General features: G+C 34.8%; 1 protein-coding gene across 1 annotated transcript in view; it reads right to left on the minus strand.

Moving 5' to 3' along the window:
- The window catches only part of LOC150110121 (uncharacterized), a 443,476-nt gene that overhangs the window by 374,451 nt on the left and 51,316 nt on the right, over nt 1–17,709 (minus strand). Inside the window, 2 exon segments of the mRNA XM_090397974.1 lie at nt 16,040–16,083; nt 16,085–16,210. Coding sequence (XP_090254100.1) covers nt 16,040–16,083; nt 16,085–16,210 — 170 coding nt within the window.

Below are 17,709 nucleotides of genomic sequence, written 5' to 3' on the forward strand. Positions count from 1 at the left end.
ACCCTTCTTTCATTCCTTGACTTTCCCAGAGCTGAGTTAAACAGCCTCATCAAAGGCAATGTCAATTACTCCTTTGCACAATAATACATGAACAGATATTTGATCTAATCTCACAACCTTATTTATATTGTGATTATACAATATTTTAAATACTTCCAATTATCAACCTCTATTTTAACATCGATGCCTAACATATCTGTCATAGAAATATCCTCGGGATGACACCCTTGTAAAGTATCAGTAACTATTTTGTCTGCTTCTGTCATCATGCAAACAAAATCTCACAGATTAAATTTTCTCAACAAAGATGTCTTGGTTACCTATTCTATTATGCATTAACACCTTACTAACAATATCTACTTTAATACAATATATACATTTTTTTTTCTTAAAAGCTAAACAACTTGATCACACTCATAAAACAACTAGAACAAATTAACCTAATAATTAATTATTTAGGTTAATTTATAATTTAGTGAATATAGGTAAATTTAGGTTAATTATTAATTAACCTAAATTCAAAAATAGCTTTTGCAACCACTCTAATCACACACCCTGCACACATCACTGTGTAGCAGACATTTACATTTATATTTATTTGGTACTTGAATGTCTTTTCAGATGTGCCTTGGATATAGAGGATAGGAATTGTTTTGCTTAGTCTTGTGTGTCTGGGAGAGAGAGAGCAGAGGCTTATAGTATTTTATCTATTTTTCAGGTTCAGGCAGATATGGCAAGAATTGTCATTGTTCCAATGACAATATTTGAAACAATCTACCCCTTCTAGAGTTAGTATTTTGAGGCCAGCATATTTTTCTGATGGATGATGGGGTGAATTTTTATGTACATATATTCCAATATGTATGCATGTAGGTGTGTTGACTTTCTATAAGCAGAAGATAATGAACCGCTTGAAAGTATGACTAATGCATCTAGAAAGGGTAGACAATTATTTCATTTTTTTTCCCTACAGCAACTTATGGAGGCAAAGGACAAGCACATTTATATAGCACAACCGGAGTAGAGGTTAAGATGTGAACAACAACCCCAGAAGTGGGAAGCCAAGAACAAAAATGACAGGCACAAATGTGAACAGAGTGCGAGACTTGGTACAGTCTGATAGACGATTATTTATATATATAATTAAGTAAAATAACCTGCATATACTGTAAATATGAATAATTCAAATATGTCTATGAGGAATTGGGACTACTAAATTAAAGTTCTCTGTTAGGGATTCATCACTAAGCAAAATACTAGTAATCATCATGCTGAATTGTCAAGGATGTGGTTTTTATTTTTAATATAGATTTGAAATAGAAATGAATAAGAAGAGGTTGCTTAAAGTTCCAAGCTGGATAAATGAGAGGAAAACTCCAGACTGCCTTTCAAGAAATTGCTCCACACCCCTCTCCCATTCTATGAAAAATCTCCTTTATGTCAACCTGATAACAACCCCTGACTAGCTTATATGCCTCAATCACATTCCCATCCCCCCTCCTCCTCCTATTCACGATGTGAATAGGAGGAGGAGGGGGGGGGGGATGGGAATGTGATTGAGGCATATAAGTGATTGATGGGAATTGAAAGTAAATTTTTTACTTTCAATCTGCACTCGTACTCCACATTTCAAAGACCACTGACCACCTTTGTGAAGCTTCTCTGGACCCTTTCTAACATATCCTCATCACCACGAAATCCAGTGACTAAATCTGTGCACAATAATTCATGAGGCCTGATCAAGGGTTTATACAATGGCTTCATAACCTCTTTGTTTCTGCATGTCAGAATCCTCTGCATTGTTGCCATTATCCAATGTGACATCATCACGACTTGTGCAATGTGGCCCTGAATTTCAGGTCCTTGTCCACTACCACTCGCAGATCTTTCAAGTTTCCCCACTGAGAATATACTTTGCATCCATCACTGACAGTTTCACATACCTGCCCATTCATGCAATCTATTCAAGTTCTCCTGTAAGGTCATAACATCTGCTTGACTCTGCATTGCTCTTCCCAATTTTGCATCATCTGCAAACAGCTGCATATCACCAGTTAAACCCATTCCAATATCATTAATATATCAATTGAACAACAATGGTCCCAAAATTGATCATTGTGGCACACCACTAGTGACATTCCTCTTTTAGGATACTGCACCGTCATATACAACTTTCTAATACCCTAGATGAGTCTTTGATCTAATTTCTAATTCCTAGATGAGTCTTTGACTCCATGAGGTCTTGTTTTTTTTAATAATAATAATACCTATCTGACAGCCAGAAACCGATCCAATTCAAAAGTCTGTTATCCAGTCCCATCTGTTTCAATTTATTTAACAGTTTGTCAGGTGGCAGTCTATCAAAATCTTTTGCAAAATCCAATACAGCACTGTACATGCATCTCCCCTGTCCAAGGTATTTGTCACCTTAACATGATCTCCCTTTAACAAACCCATACTGATAACCACAAAGAATACTGCTGTTATCAACCCATTTCTGTATCCTACTTCTCACCAATCTCTCTAATACCTTCACCACAACTCCAGATATATAGATTGGTCTATAATTTGTAGTCACAGCCTTATCACCACCAGAGGAATGTAGAGAAGTAAGTGGGCTTCTGATCTAATCCTCACCCTCTAGAGATGCACCCTGTTAAAAGGTATCTATCCGGATACTGAACAAATGGTACAACATGACAGAATTCACTTTCATGCCAGCTGATTGCGTCATCTGGCTAAATAAGCCCCCACCCACACACTAATTTCATCAAGGAACCAGGCAAACATGAAAAGTGTGCTGCTACTGGAACAAACTCGAACAACATCAGCGAAGTTTTAGATTTTTTTCTTTTATGTTGCTCCTATCCACAAAAGGTTATTTGCAAACCTATAGTGCATTTACTGTAGGTAGACAAAAGATTGTTTCTATTTTTTTTTTAATCAATTTCATATATGTTTTATATTTTTAATCTATTTTTTACACAGTCCAGAAACCCTGCTCTAGACACCAAACATGAACTTTTTTCCAAGCCACTTCAAGCCTCCAATACTGTAAAGGGAATCAGAGATGATAAATGTGACATGAATACCAAAGATATTCTAGATGTCTAGAGTGATTACTTTGAAAGACTGCTAAATGAAAAAAAGCAGTGATAACACTGTGGTAGAAAACATTCAATAGGAATGCAGTCAAGAGTGTACATCAATACTTGAGGTAAAAAAAAGCCATCAAAAACGTGAAACGTGAAAGATGCTAAAGTAGATGACATTCAACCAGAAATGCTGAAATATCGAGCAATAAAAGTTTTACAGTTGCTACACAGCATAATTCGGAAAGCCTGCTCAGAGGGTCAAATTCTAAATGAATGGAGTAGAGCACTCATAATACATATCTATCTATAAATAGGGAAATAAAACTAAACATGAGAACAGTGGAATTTCCTTACTGGATGTTCTGGTTAGATTTATAAAAGTATAATTGAGAAAAGGCTAAGAAAAACTGTGGAATGGAAACAGAGAACATTATGATTCAGGCCAATTGTTCAGGTTGTCACAATTCAGATTGTCATTTTAAGACAAATGGTCAACAAAATCATGGGATCTGTATTTAAGTTTTGTAAATCTGGAAAAGGCATGACAACATGCCAAGAGAAAAACTGTTCAAAACATTAAAAAGGTATATGGTGTAAATAGGACTTATGTGAGCAAGTTGGCTTACATCTAGTGATGTAAGCCAACAACTAGAATTAAAGGAGGTAGGAAGATGGTTTGATGTTAAATCGAGACATTAGTACACATTACCTCCTATGTTATTCATCATCTATATGGATCACATTATGAAGGAAAGTGGTATTAAACCTGATATCAACATTGAAGATATTAATCGTAGCTCTTTACTTTATACAGATGATGTTATATTCCTAAATAAATCCAGGGCAAGTCTGCAGGATACCCTGAATAAATTGCATAACTGCTGTATGAAATATATCATAGATGACGAACCTATGGCACGTCAACGATTTACAGGTCCTTTTATATGCTTATAAATTATTCAACATTTTTTTTTAATTAACAATTTAATTTGATTATTATTTTAATTTTTTAATAAAGTTACAATATGTACAAATTAAATTTTGTTTTACACGAAATAAACTAACCAACAAACACAAACCTACTGTAGGAACGAGGCCCAGCAGCTGAAAACTGCAGCTAAAGAACCTCTAGTCATTGGCTGAGGGGCATAATAACATGACTCAGCTGATAGAAAAGAACTGTGTTTAGTCGCCCAAACTTTTCATTATTTAAAAGCTTATTAACTCAAGTTTATTATCTTTAATATTTTTAGCATATGAAAAGTCACCAGCTGCAACTTTGTCAAAACACGCCTTCTAAACATATGATATTAAGAGTAATATGGTGGTTGTATCTGTCATATCTGTGGGGCATCTTCCTACAGTGGGCTGTGAACAAATACAATTTTCCTTTGCCTCAGTCGACTCATTGTAGATCCGGGTTTCTCAACCACCAGGCTCTGGAATCAATTATACCTGTCCATGAGATGTTCTTCTGAAATTTGTCATTTTTCATTAATAAATATTTTATAGTGGAAATATTCTGAGGAGAATATAATATCGTGAATGTAACAAAAAGTTCAGACCCAAAACACCTAAATAATATCTATGTAGGAAATGTCACTGACGAAGCAGCGTATTTTTAAACATGGAAGTATTCATGAGTGATTGGGAATTTTCAGACATCGAAATCTTTCAACATTCGGAAGTTCGTTGGCTGTCCTGCGGTGAAGCTCACGAGAGGTTATATGAACTCTGAAAAGAAGCTGAGCTATTTCTAGTTAATAAGAAAAGTGACATGTCCCATTATTTCTAGGATAAGAAATGGGTAGCCAGGCTGACATATCTCAGCGATATATTTTCTTATATAAACGAGTTGAATTAAAACTTCAAAGTCCGGATAAAACAAAATTTAATGCTTGGAACAAGGTCGAATCATTCAAAAAGAAACTCAAATTCTGACTTAATATGATTTTAAGAAAAATAATGAAATGTTTCAGTTGTACTCAGATTATATTATGGAAGCAGATGATTTCCATGCACACAATGCAGTATCAGACGTTGTTGCAGCCCACTTGAAGATGTTGTCCCCAAACATCTTCAAGTGGATCCCCGGAAGCAAAATATGTGAACCCCTTTGTTGGGTTCACATATTTGTGTTCACAAAATATGTGAACACAAAGAGACAGCCCTTTCCCATGAAGGAATCCTTCGACTTTTGGACAAAGGACTAGAAAGTACTTTTAATTTTTGAGTGATTCGAAATTCTGGATAAGAATTGAGAAATGAAAATATCCAAATTTACATGAAATAGCAATGAGATTTCTTCTTCGTTTTTCCACCACAAATACAGGTGAAACTGTATTTTTCTCCATGATTGTGCTTATAACGAAACAGAGAAATCGCCTGCAACTTTCTGACTGTCTCCATTTGGCTATCACTTCAATTCATCCCAGAATTAAAAAGCTACCGGACAGAAAACAGCAACAAAATTCTCACTATCATAACTAAAACTTTCAAAAGCTCAGTTGTAATAAAAGAAACTAAGTTTAACTTCTTCAATAAATTTTAATTGCCGCTTAAGTGATGTGTTTTTAAATTCTAAATATTAATTATTGTTGGAACTAGTGTTTAAAATTGAGAGATTCATATATTTTTATTTATTAAATTACATACTTTTCATATATAAATATTGGAAGTTTGTATGTGATAATACCATATTTATTCGAATATAATTCTCATTTTTTTCCCCAGAATTAAAGCTAAAAATTTGTAGCACAAGATATACATTGCACTACAAATCAAAATCAAAAGGTTAGTTTTTTATTGCTGCCTGTTTGTGTTTCAGCTGGCAAGGGAATCCACACAAGCATTATATGGCATGTTTCAATTCGTAGTAGAATTTTATTTGAAGTTAGTCATTGTGATCTGTCATAACGACATGGAGAATTTCAAATGCAATCAAACAAACACTTATTTAATATAACTGAAAAATTGGACAGTAGTTTTTAGTTAGATACTGTGTTTCCGGTGTAACATATGGTTTCGCTGGAGTTTATACAGCATAGTTTCTGAGAGAGGGGACATGTGATTCATTAGTTAGCACTGTTTTTACTCCAGCTGTCTCTAATTGTACTATTTGTTGAGAAATATATTACACAGACTGCATAAGCATCTGTACCTTATTCAAGGGCACAATAAAACTACGTTTTTCTTGCATCTGCAGTATAATGGCTGTTGGGGAGCGAATTACTATCGCCTCAACGTGAACATGTTTAAACATTTTAAAAAACCGTTTAATTTTCTTGACCAAAAAGCTCTGGAAATACTTTTATTGGGATTATATTGATCAAGTGCATATAATAACAACTAAGTTATACCAACTAGTTTCACCAACTAAGTCTGTTGGCATCTTCAGGGTACATAACTGATGTACGGCACTAAAAAGTAAAAAACTGTTACTAACTATAATCAACCGATTCCAATTATAATAAACAAAGAACAGAGCGCGTACAATACATTCATAGAGCGTGGATGATAAAACTTGTTATTTAGGAACGTTCTATAGTTGGCACTATAATTCAGTTCTGGCGAGTTGAAGGATCTGATAAGGGTCTTCCAGATCACGGGCAAGATTAGTCCTTGGTTTCTGTTAAGGTTGTGTATACAGCGGGCAACTGTTGTGGCATCCTTAAAAATTCGGGAGCGGAAGTCCTCATGCATGTAAGGAATTGTGCTTCTATCCCACTCTATGGTATGGTTCGTTCTTGAGAAATGAAAAGCTAACCCCGATTTTTCTTCTCTGTTATTATTGACGTCACCTATGTGTTCTTTTTGCCTAATTTCAAGGCTCCTTGAAGTTTGGCCGATGTAAATCAAGCCGCACGAGCATGGTATGTTATAAACTCCAGCATATTTGGAGAAAGGATGGCTATCTTTTGGAGATCTTAAGAATTATCTAATCGTTTCTGTGGGTTTAAAGGCCACTCTTATTTTATGTGGTCTAAGGAGTCTAGCAATCTTATTGGAAATTGTCCCTAAGTATGGAATGACGATGGTAGAAATATAATGTACATCATCTTGTTGTCTTTGTCGGGGTTCAGAGAAAAGTATCTTGCGGACAAGTCTTCGAGGAAATCCATTCATGGTAGGGTTGGTGGATATCAGGGATAGTTCTTCCTGGAGGTCTTGTTGATCTGCTGTAAGGAGAGAGGCACGGTTCTTCAGTTTCTGACAAATGTGGTGTGAGGAAGTGAAATGTAAACAACATCCTGTATTGGTAGGTTTGTGATAAACTGAGAGGTTGATACCACCATTTGGAAGCTTCTTAATTAAAATGTCCAGAAATGATATTTCTGGACACTTTAATCAAGAAGCTTCCGAATGGTGGTATCAACCTCTCAGTTTACCGCAAACCTACCAACACAAGACATTGTTTACTCAGAAACTTAGTATTGTACATATGTTGAAGAACTGTGCCTCTCTCCTTACAACAGATCAACAAGACCTCCAGGAAGAACTATCCCTGATATCCACCAACCTTACCATGAATGGATTTCCTCTAAGACTCGTCCACAAGATACTTTTCTCTGAACCCTGACAAAGATAACAAGATGATGTACATTATATTTCTACCATCGTCATTCCATACTTAGGGACAATTTCCAATAAGATTGCTAGACTCCTTAGACCACATAAAATAAGAATGGCCTTTAAACCCACAGAAACGATTAGACAATTCCTAAGATCTCCAAAAGATAGCTATCCTTTCTCCAAATATGCTGGAGTTTATAACATACCATGCTCGTGCGGCTTGATTTACATCGGCCAAACTTCAAGGAGCCTGAAATTAGGCAAAAAGAACACATAGGTGACGTCAATAATAACAGAGAAGAAAAATCGGGGTTAGCTTTTCATTTCTCAAGAACGAACCATACCATAGAGTGGGATAGAAGCACAATTCCTTACATGCATGAGGACTTCCGCTCCCGAATTTTTAAGGATGCCACAACAGTTGCCCGCTGTATACAAAACTTTAACAGAAACCAAGGACTAATCTTGCCCGTGATCTGGAAGACCCTTATCAGATCCTTCAACTCGCCAGAACTGAATTATAGTGCCAACTATAGAACGTTCCTAAATAACAAGTTTTATCATCCACGCTCTATGAATGTATTGTACGCGCTCTGTTCTTTGTTTAATATAATTGGAATCGGTTGATTATAGTTTGTAACAGTTTTTTACTTTTTAGTGCCGTACATCAGTTATGTACCCTGAAGATGCCAACAGACTTAGTTGGTGAAACTAGTTGGTATAACTTAGTTGTTATTATATGCACTTGATCAATATAATCCCAATAAAAGTATTTCCAATGTTTAAACATTTTTCGTGTGCGAGGCATAAGCAAAACTTTTTAATGTCTTTTTTTGTCAAATAAAATCAAGGGTGCGAGTTATATGCGAGGGCAAGTTATATTCGAGTAAAAAAGATAAGCATTTCACTGACAAGTTGACATCCTTCTGCTGCTTACCCTGCTCAGCTGACATCTATTGTGAGTTAAAATGCATAAATATTTTTCTCACTATTTTTTTTGAAAAAAAAAATAAACTACTGTTTTTTTTTTCAAACCAATATTATTAAAATCAATTTAACTATACAATAATCAGTTTTACACTGAATAATATTATAAATTTATATATAAATATTATTTATAAAATTATAAAATATTATATATATATATAATAAATTAATTAATTTTCTATTAATTTTTCCTCTATTAAAAACTGCCCGGCACATCAGCAACTTGATTTACAAATTTTTGGCACACACTGGCACGTCACAACTCGATTTGTAATCTTTTGGCATGCGCACATAAAAAGGTTTGCCACCACTGAAATATATGGTATAAAAATGAGCAATAAAAAGACAAAGACAATGAAAAAATGATTTACTGACGTTTTGCCTTCATACTGTGATAATGTTTTTGGAATAACACCACATTATATAACACTTTATTAAGCATACATTTATTATACAGTATATTAAAAATAAGTAAAACTTATATGATAATTTTAATAAACATTTTATGTAGCAGTTTTATATATTGCAAATATCTTAGACTTGGTGAAAAATGCAACTTTCATTAAATAACCAAGCTTATTTGCATACTAGGTAAACATAAAAAAATGAATCTTTCAAATTTCTAAATGCACCAGATCTATATCACATCATTCCATGGTTCGGAATCAAAACATACACAAATAATTCACTCCTATGGACAAATGAGAGAATTCAGCATTGAAAACCCATATATCATTCTTTCCTTTACAGGTCTAATGGATTTAATTTGACAAACAATGTTGCCGATATAAGGTAAGGAAAGGTTAGTAATAGTAAACTTGAAGTTGTGATTAAAGCCACAGACTAAGCAGTGAAATTTTTATTTTATGCTTTGATTGTTTGTTTTCAGAGCTATATGTTTGCTTCCAAGATGTCTGTGGTTCAAATATTATGTTTCACAGTGTATGACTGTATTTACAATTAATGCCTCTGGAAATGATAAGTGAAAATTAAATTTAAAAAAGTTAATTACACAGTTCATTATTCATAACACAGAATAGCTATAAAATGTTAATACGGCCTAAATTCATCTGAAGTGACTACACATTTTAATCCTCCTACCATACCAGAATCCAACACTAATGCCTACTGTAATTTTTTGATAAAAAGAAATAGAAAACTACTAAATATCTTGGACACTAAAAAGTCTTCTGGTCCTGATGTCATCTCTCCAATTGTTCTCAAACATTGTGCTCCAAAGCTAACATCTGTCCTGCATCGTCTCTATAATTTATTATACATATCTGGTACTTATTCCATAAGAAAAGTCTCATTGACTATGTTATTGTTGATAATGATGTTTTCTCCCTGGTGCAGGACACCAGGGTGTATGGAGGATTTGAAATTGGAAGCAATCACTATTTAGTCTTGAGCAGGATAAAATTGAATTTCATATTGAAAAAAATAACATGTAAGAAAGTTTTAAAGTGAATAAAAGTTGAGCAGCTCTCAGATGTGAACCGTAGACTAAAATACACAGAGATTATTGAAGAAAAAATGAGAGTTTGAGAACAGGAACCAAACCTTGGAGATTCAGTGGCAAGCTTTGAAGAAAACCCTGATTGATTCAGCTAGAGAGGCATGTGGTGAGGTTGTCTGCAAGGATAGAAGAAATTAGAACTCCATTGTGGACACAGGAAGTTAAAGAGGTAGTGAAGGAAAAGAAGAAAGCATATCAAAAGTTCCTGGCAAATAAGTCAACTTGTGCTCTTAGAGAATACAGAGGCAAATGTAAGAAAGCTAAACACTGTGTAAAACTAGCTAAACAAAAGTCATGGGAGGACTTTGGCAAGGACATAGAAAATAAATATCAAGAAGGTGATAAGATATTCTGGAGGTTGTTGAAGAGGGTTAGAAATGGAGGAAAGAGTGCTGTAAAAGCATTTAGAGATGATAAAGGTGAAAATAGGAGAAAAAGGTATCCTTGAAGTATGGAGTAATTACTTCGAAAAATTGCTAAATGAAAGCAGTATAACACACTGGTAAAAAACACTCAACAGACATACAGTCAGGAATACATATCCATACTTGAAGTAGAAAAAGCCATCAAAGGCTTGAAATGTGGAAAGGCAGCAGGAGTAGATGATATTCAACCAGAAATGCTGAAGTATGGTGGTATAAGAGTCTTACAGTGGTTGCACTGCATAGTTCAGAAAGCCTGGACAGAGGGACGAATTCCCGATGATTGGAGTAGAGCTCTAATAGTACCCATATATAAAAAGGAAAATAAAACTGAATGTGAGAATTACAGAGGTATTTCCCTACTGAGTGTTCCTGGCAAGATCTATGCAAGTATACTTGAGAAACGGTTGAGAAGAATTGTGAGAGAAAAGTTTGGTGAAGAACAAGCTGGATTAAGGCCAAATACGGGCTGTCAGGATCAGATCTTCACTTTACGACAAATAGTTGAGAAAGCATGGGAATATAACAAAGATCTGTATTTAAGTTTTGTCAATCTGGAAAAGGCATATAACACGGTGCCAAGAAAGAAGCTATTCAATACACTACAGTTATATGGTGTCAAAGGGGCATTATATCAAGAAATACTTAGTCTTTATTTGAGTTGAAAGTCAGCAGTTAGAATTGAAGGAAGTACAGGAAGATGGTTTAATGTTAAATCTGGTGTGAGACAAGGATGTACATTATCCCCTCTGTTATTCATTATCTATGTGGATCACATTATGAAGGAAAGTGGTATTAAACATGATATCAGAATTGGAGATGTTAATGTCAGCTCTTTGCTTTATGCAGACGATGTTATACTTCTAAATAAATCCGCTACAAGTTTGCAAGATTCCCTGACTAAACTGAGTAACTGTTGTAATAGATATGGTATGAAGGTCAGCATTAAAAAGACAAAGACAATGAAAATAAGTAGAATTGTTGAAAATGTAAACTGTGTTGTGAACGGGGAACCTGTGGAACAAGTGAAACATTTCAACTACTTAGGCACGATTTTAACTGAAGATGGTAAATTAAATATGGAAATAGACAACAGAATCAACAAAGCTGGTATGGTAGAAAGTCAACTGAATAAATTCATATGGAATAAGAGAGAAATTAGCCAAATCACTAAATTAGCCGTATACAAGACAGTGTTCAAACCAATTTTAACTTGTGGATCTGAAAGCTGAGTCAGAAGTAAAACACTTGACCAAAGACTAGAGACCGCAGATATGAAAGTCCTGAGAAAGATTATAGGCATGAACAGATGGCATAAATGGCAATATCATATTAAAAACGAGGATATTAGGAAAGAACTTGACATTGTCAGCATCCAGGAATGCGTTAGCAGAGCTAATCTCAGGTGGTATGGTCACTTAAACAGAATGGGCGAGGAAAGATTAGCAAAACAAGTGTTCTCTGCCAGGTTGGCAGAAAAACGACTCAGTGGAAGACCAAGATATAGGTGGATTGATACGGTACAAAGTGCCTTAGACAATAGAAATATAAGATCTGATAATGTTGGAGTCGTGACAAGTAACAGACTGATTTGGAGGAAAATTGTAGATAGGAAGTTAGTAACGATGTAAATTTTTCATGTAGTACTATCATATCCTATACACTCCTTGAGGGTACATGGAAGGAATTTGATGATGATGAAGGTACTTATTCCTATGCATGGACGGAGGCAATCTCATATCCATCCTATTCCCCAAAAAGGGATAGAAGTCTATCATCAAACTAATGACCAATTGCCTTCACCTTAGTCCTCTCGAAAATAATGAAGAAAGTCATCCATAGCCAACTCCTCCACTACTTAATCAGCAACCACCAGAACAGAATATGCCATCCACAGCTGACCTCATACCTTACATCACCCACCACTGAACATGTGGCATGAAAAGGTTTGGAAAAACTTGTGCTCTTGCTATTTCCAAAGCTTTCAATTGTGTGTGTGTGTCGGGGAGGGGGGTATTGTGGCCTGCATAAGAAACTGCCATCCTCCATAATGTGTAGCCAGGTTTCTCTCTGGTCATTTCCTGTGAGCCATGGTAGATAGCTCCATCTCTTTGAGCTTCATCATCATCAATGCTGGAGTGCCTCAAGGTTCTGTCCTATCATCTACTCTCTTTCTTCTGTTCATAAATGATCTACTCACAATCACCACTAATCCTATCCACATCTTTGCAGACTATAGTACTCTCCATTCATCCTACTCATTGATGTACATACTATCCTTCAATAGGTAAGAACAACCTTGTCATGTTCAATGCCATCAAAACAGTCTTGCCTTTATTCTCACAAAAGAGATCTCAACCCAACCCTTACCTTCAGTAATACACAAATCACCAGATAAGATCTCTCTACTTGCCATAACATTAACCTCCACTCTCTCCTGCCATAACAAATCGCATCGATAGCCTCCTCAGCATCCAAAAAAACTAGGCATTCTCTTTCATTCAAGAGGATATTTTACACCCAACTAACTCTTAACTATATACAAATCCCAAATCTGCCCATGTTTAGAATACTGCTCCCATGTTTGGGGTGGTACAACTAAGACTTCTCTTAAAGTCCTTGACTCTGCCCAGAGACAAGCAATTAGGCTCATTGATGATCAATCAGCTTAACTGCAAATTCACTTCAGCTTCTATCTCATACATAGGTTTTTTCAGCACTGTGTGTATTCTACACTTATTTCTATGGTTACTGCTCCAGTAAATTGGCAACTATTATTTCTCCATTTTCTGTTGCACCTGTTAATATAAGAGCAGCAGCTGCCCAGCATCCTTTTACTGTGCAATTGCAAACACACTGAATCTGCTTCTCCTCTTCCTCTTTTATTCCATCCACCTCTGGGACAGCCTTCCTCATGAAGTATTCCCAAACAACTACAACCTGCAAAAAACTTCTACCTCAAGTCCTCATCTGCACTCTATACATGGCATTGATATGCTTATAGGTCTCTCAAGTTCTTGTGTACAGGATAAATATAACAAAAATAAAATAAAAATAATGCAAGGTCAATTAAGACCATGAAAAAATTATGGTTTTTTTTAATAACCAAAAGTAACTTCACCACTTGGCTACTTATAGCCAAGTGGTGAAGTTACTTTTGTCAGATGACTTCACATCGTATCAAAACTGCCTTAATGTCTCATAATGCACAGAATACCTCTTGTGGTATATTGCCACACATTATAGGAAGGATCACTTACTAACTACATAGTTTTTACTTTTAATGCAATCTCCCTAGTGAGAGTTAGATGCTTGGAGACACTAAGAGCTAAATCAATTGTAAAAGCTATATTTTCATATACAAGCAGGAAAATGGTGTATCACCACATTATTTCAAAATAATCTAAATAAAAGGTAGCTGTTAAATTATGTCAAAGTTAGGACAGGACCAGCGTATAGTAATTTATTTGTGAGTGCGATTAATGTTTGGCACCTTCCCAAAAAGTTTTTTTTGAATAAAGTGTGAATAAAACGAACAGGAAATGAAAAACAAACGAAAACTACTTTACAGTATAATGTTACCCACGGATTAGTCCTGCTTATATAATTTTTTTCAAGTTATATAAATTTTCAAAATAACATAAAATAGTAATATAAAGGTAAGAGATTTATTCAAATATTCTTTACATTAATTTTGCTAAAAGGGACTCGTCTGGCTTTCATTTTAGCAAAATGCTGTCGCAGTACATCAATGTTGATAGACTGGGCAATATTATTTTCTATTGAAATTAGTGCCAAACCATTTAGTTTTTCTTGACTCATAGTTGATCGCAGGTAGTTCTTTATTAATTGTAATTTAGAAAATGTTCTCTCTCCTTTAGCAACTGAAACGGGCAAAGTCAATAGTATTCTCAATGCAATCAGTGAATTTGCAAAGAGTTCTTCAAGGTTGTTGTTATAAATCTGATTCGCCAATTATTTTGTGTCGCTGCCCTAACAGCCCACTAATATAACAGGCTCGAATGTCGAGAAGAATGAGTTACCAGTAGTAAGCCAACTTTTAGGGCCGGACACATGCATTCGATCTGATTAACATTAGAATACGCCCTTACACGGAACTCAACAATTAATCATAAGCTGATTTATGATACATCAAAAAATAAAGAAGAACTATTATAGGTATATTTTCGTAAATTTTAATAAAAAATTATGATATAATTAGGTCCAGGATACAATTTCAGAATTTATTTGTTCGTTTCTGGGAAGATCTGAAGGGGCCCGAATGGAAGACGACGTATGTTCATAATGATATGTACCATTCTGTACCATTTGTTTTTCGTTTAAACTATTATCTCATATTTATTGAGATCTTTTAGGCGCCTTTTCTTCTGCGGCACCTGTGTATATTGCACACGCCACCAGCTGGGCCTGTACCAAGGCTATTTAATGTGAAGTCATCAATCTCCATAAGAACTGTAAACTGCAAAAAAGGGAACACGTCCATTTTTGCCAAATTTACAGGAACAACCAAAAACTGTATATAAGTTGATTTTGCTGCTAATTTTTCATTGTTTAACTACTTCAATAATTTTACACAACATAATGCCTTTTTAATCCATCACTCTCAAATTTGTGGTATTGTTCAAACTAAATCAAGCAGCAAGAGATTTCAATAAAGCCATTTCAAAAAAAATAAATAAAATAAAATAAAATGGACACGTCTTTTTTTTCAGTTAGCAACTGATATACAGGCAAACTGGTCATGAACTTACTTTATGTGCACACTTTTGTTTGTTCATGCTTGCATAAAAACAAGTATATGATTTTTTGTTAAGTATAATTTATATTCTGACCAAACAAAAAAAAAAAAAAAAAAAAAAAATGTTGCAACTAACTTTCATCTAGAGTAGTGTTTCTCAACATTTTTTGGATCATGCCCCACTTCAACGTCTCAAAGATTTTGATGCCCCCCCCCCCAGCATAATAGTCAACCAAGTTCTGAAAAAGTATAATATAAATACGTACATGTACATTTTCTAATTGCCCCACGTTGAGAAACACTGATCTAGAGTATCTTAAAAATATGGTTGTACACTATTTTCCTATTTGTATATAGAAATACAACTGTTACAAATGATTTAACAGTTAAGTAACTTCAAAGGTCTAGCTTCCACAGATGAAACCTTAGTAAAGATCAATACTGCTCTGAATGGCATGCATGACAAGATATACATCCAAAAGGAAGTGCTGTATATTATGGGATACCATGGTAATTTGATGTGAAGTCATCTGCCTCCATATACAATCTGGTAAAGGATAAAAACAAGAATATGCTTTCTTGTCCAATATCATTTACTTCCTAACCAAGTGAAAAACTTGATAAATTCTAGTCAAACTACAACTGCTATATTATTTTTATTTATTTTTTCTACACACACACTTACGTCTTCAGAGTACCAGAGGTCATTAGTTCTGTTATCAATACCATAGTACTTTCGCTTTGCTGTGCTGACTTCCCAGTAATCATAGAATCGAACAATATTTGGGTGTTGAAGCCCTTTTAACATTTCTGCTTCTTCTCTAAATCGCTGTCGCTCACTTTTGTTTAGCCTCTCCTGTTAAATAATACATAATAAAGCATAAATATAATAATTATTTCAATATACAGAAAAAATCTTTTATATCATTAAGAACAGTAAAAAAATCTGATTTTAAACACACTATATGCTCAGGTCTCCGCTTGCTAATTATACTATTTAGTGAGGACTGAGTGGCAGTTTGAGATTTTTAGTGCTTCAGTGCTGTTAGTGATATTCAGGGTCTGTTTGGAGTCATTTATTGAATAGAGTTGTGTTGATATTCAATAATTCAGCAGGTTAGTTTTGAAAAACCACAATCTAAAAATCTTTTCTATATCTTCTTCAGAATTCATGTCATTAAAAGCATTTCAACTTCATGCTGATGTTCTTCCATTCTGGTTAAATGGAAAAATTGGAATTATAAGTAAATTTTATAAATGCATTTTGTATGGTCTACAGAGCAGTTTCCAGTTTCTGCCTTTCCCGTCTTACATGCAGCAATGGATGACACTTATCAGGGACATGTTTAACACACTAATTAAATAGGAAGTTCACACCTCCTCCATTCAAGGATATGACAGTAAAGTGATTCCATATGCTGCCCACTAGATAGCACATGGAAACAAACCCAAAGCTAATACATAAGAAGGCTTCTTGACTAGTTAATTAACCTACCACATTTTACTCTATCTAATCATGTCTGGATGGAATCAAACTATAACTCTTGTTATACATGCTTTCATTATCTATGCGGCTTCATTTTGGTGCATAGGAACTATTGCTGTTTCCTATCCAAGGTTGTAGAAACTTCTGCACATGGGCCTTGTTTCACCCATCCATCAGCTGTACTCAGTATCCATTTTGTGTCACTATTGCCTTAATGGTCTATGCAGTATTATCTGTAAATAACTTCTGTGCCCCAAGCAATGAAGATCTTCTGGCTATGGAAAGCACATCAGTAAGGACTCTGATTCAAGTCCTTTGGAGGTTGAGCCTCTGAAAATTCTCATAATGAAGGTTATGTCACAAGCTTTTAAGCTGAGAGACAATGCCATGAATCTCTTGAAAGAACACGACTCCATGACAAGGGAGAAAAAATTTTCTTCCTTGTCATGGAGTAGTGTTCAAAAATAGGGAGTTCTAAAATGCTACCAGGAATGTCTGCAATCAAAAGGTGAAAGCTGTAAGTCAGGTTTCCATGAGAGATTTTTAAAAAGCAGCCTTCACCTCTTATGAGCCTTCAATTTCAGCTAAAGAAGATGTGATTAAGATGTGGTTACAATGTATTAATCTCGAAAATAAAGAACTACTTAAATTGTTATTTGTTTCATACATACTGAATATTTTATTTACTACTCTTATGCCTTAATATGTATGAAAAATAAGTGCACTTTTGATGAAATTAATCTTGAAAGATAAGAGTCTCACCTGTTTGAAAGTGCAACATCTATTTTCCCATGTTGTAAGTATCCTGTTTTATGCGTTTTCGATATACACGGTGATTCTCGAGAATGTGCATAACAACATTTACCTGT

The sequence above is a fragment of the Typopeltis vanoorti genome, chromosome 1, assembly GCF_054136105.1.
Source record: "Typopeltis vanoorti isolate ZY-2024b chromosome 1, IOZ_Tvanoo_1.0, whole genome shotgun sequence".
Taxonomy (NCBI): domain Eukaryota; kingdom Metazoa; phylum Arthropoda; class Arachnida; order Uropygi; family Thelyphonidae; genus Typopeltis; species Typopeltis vanoorti.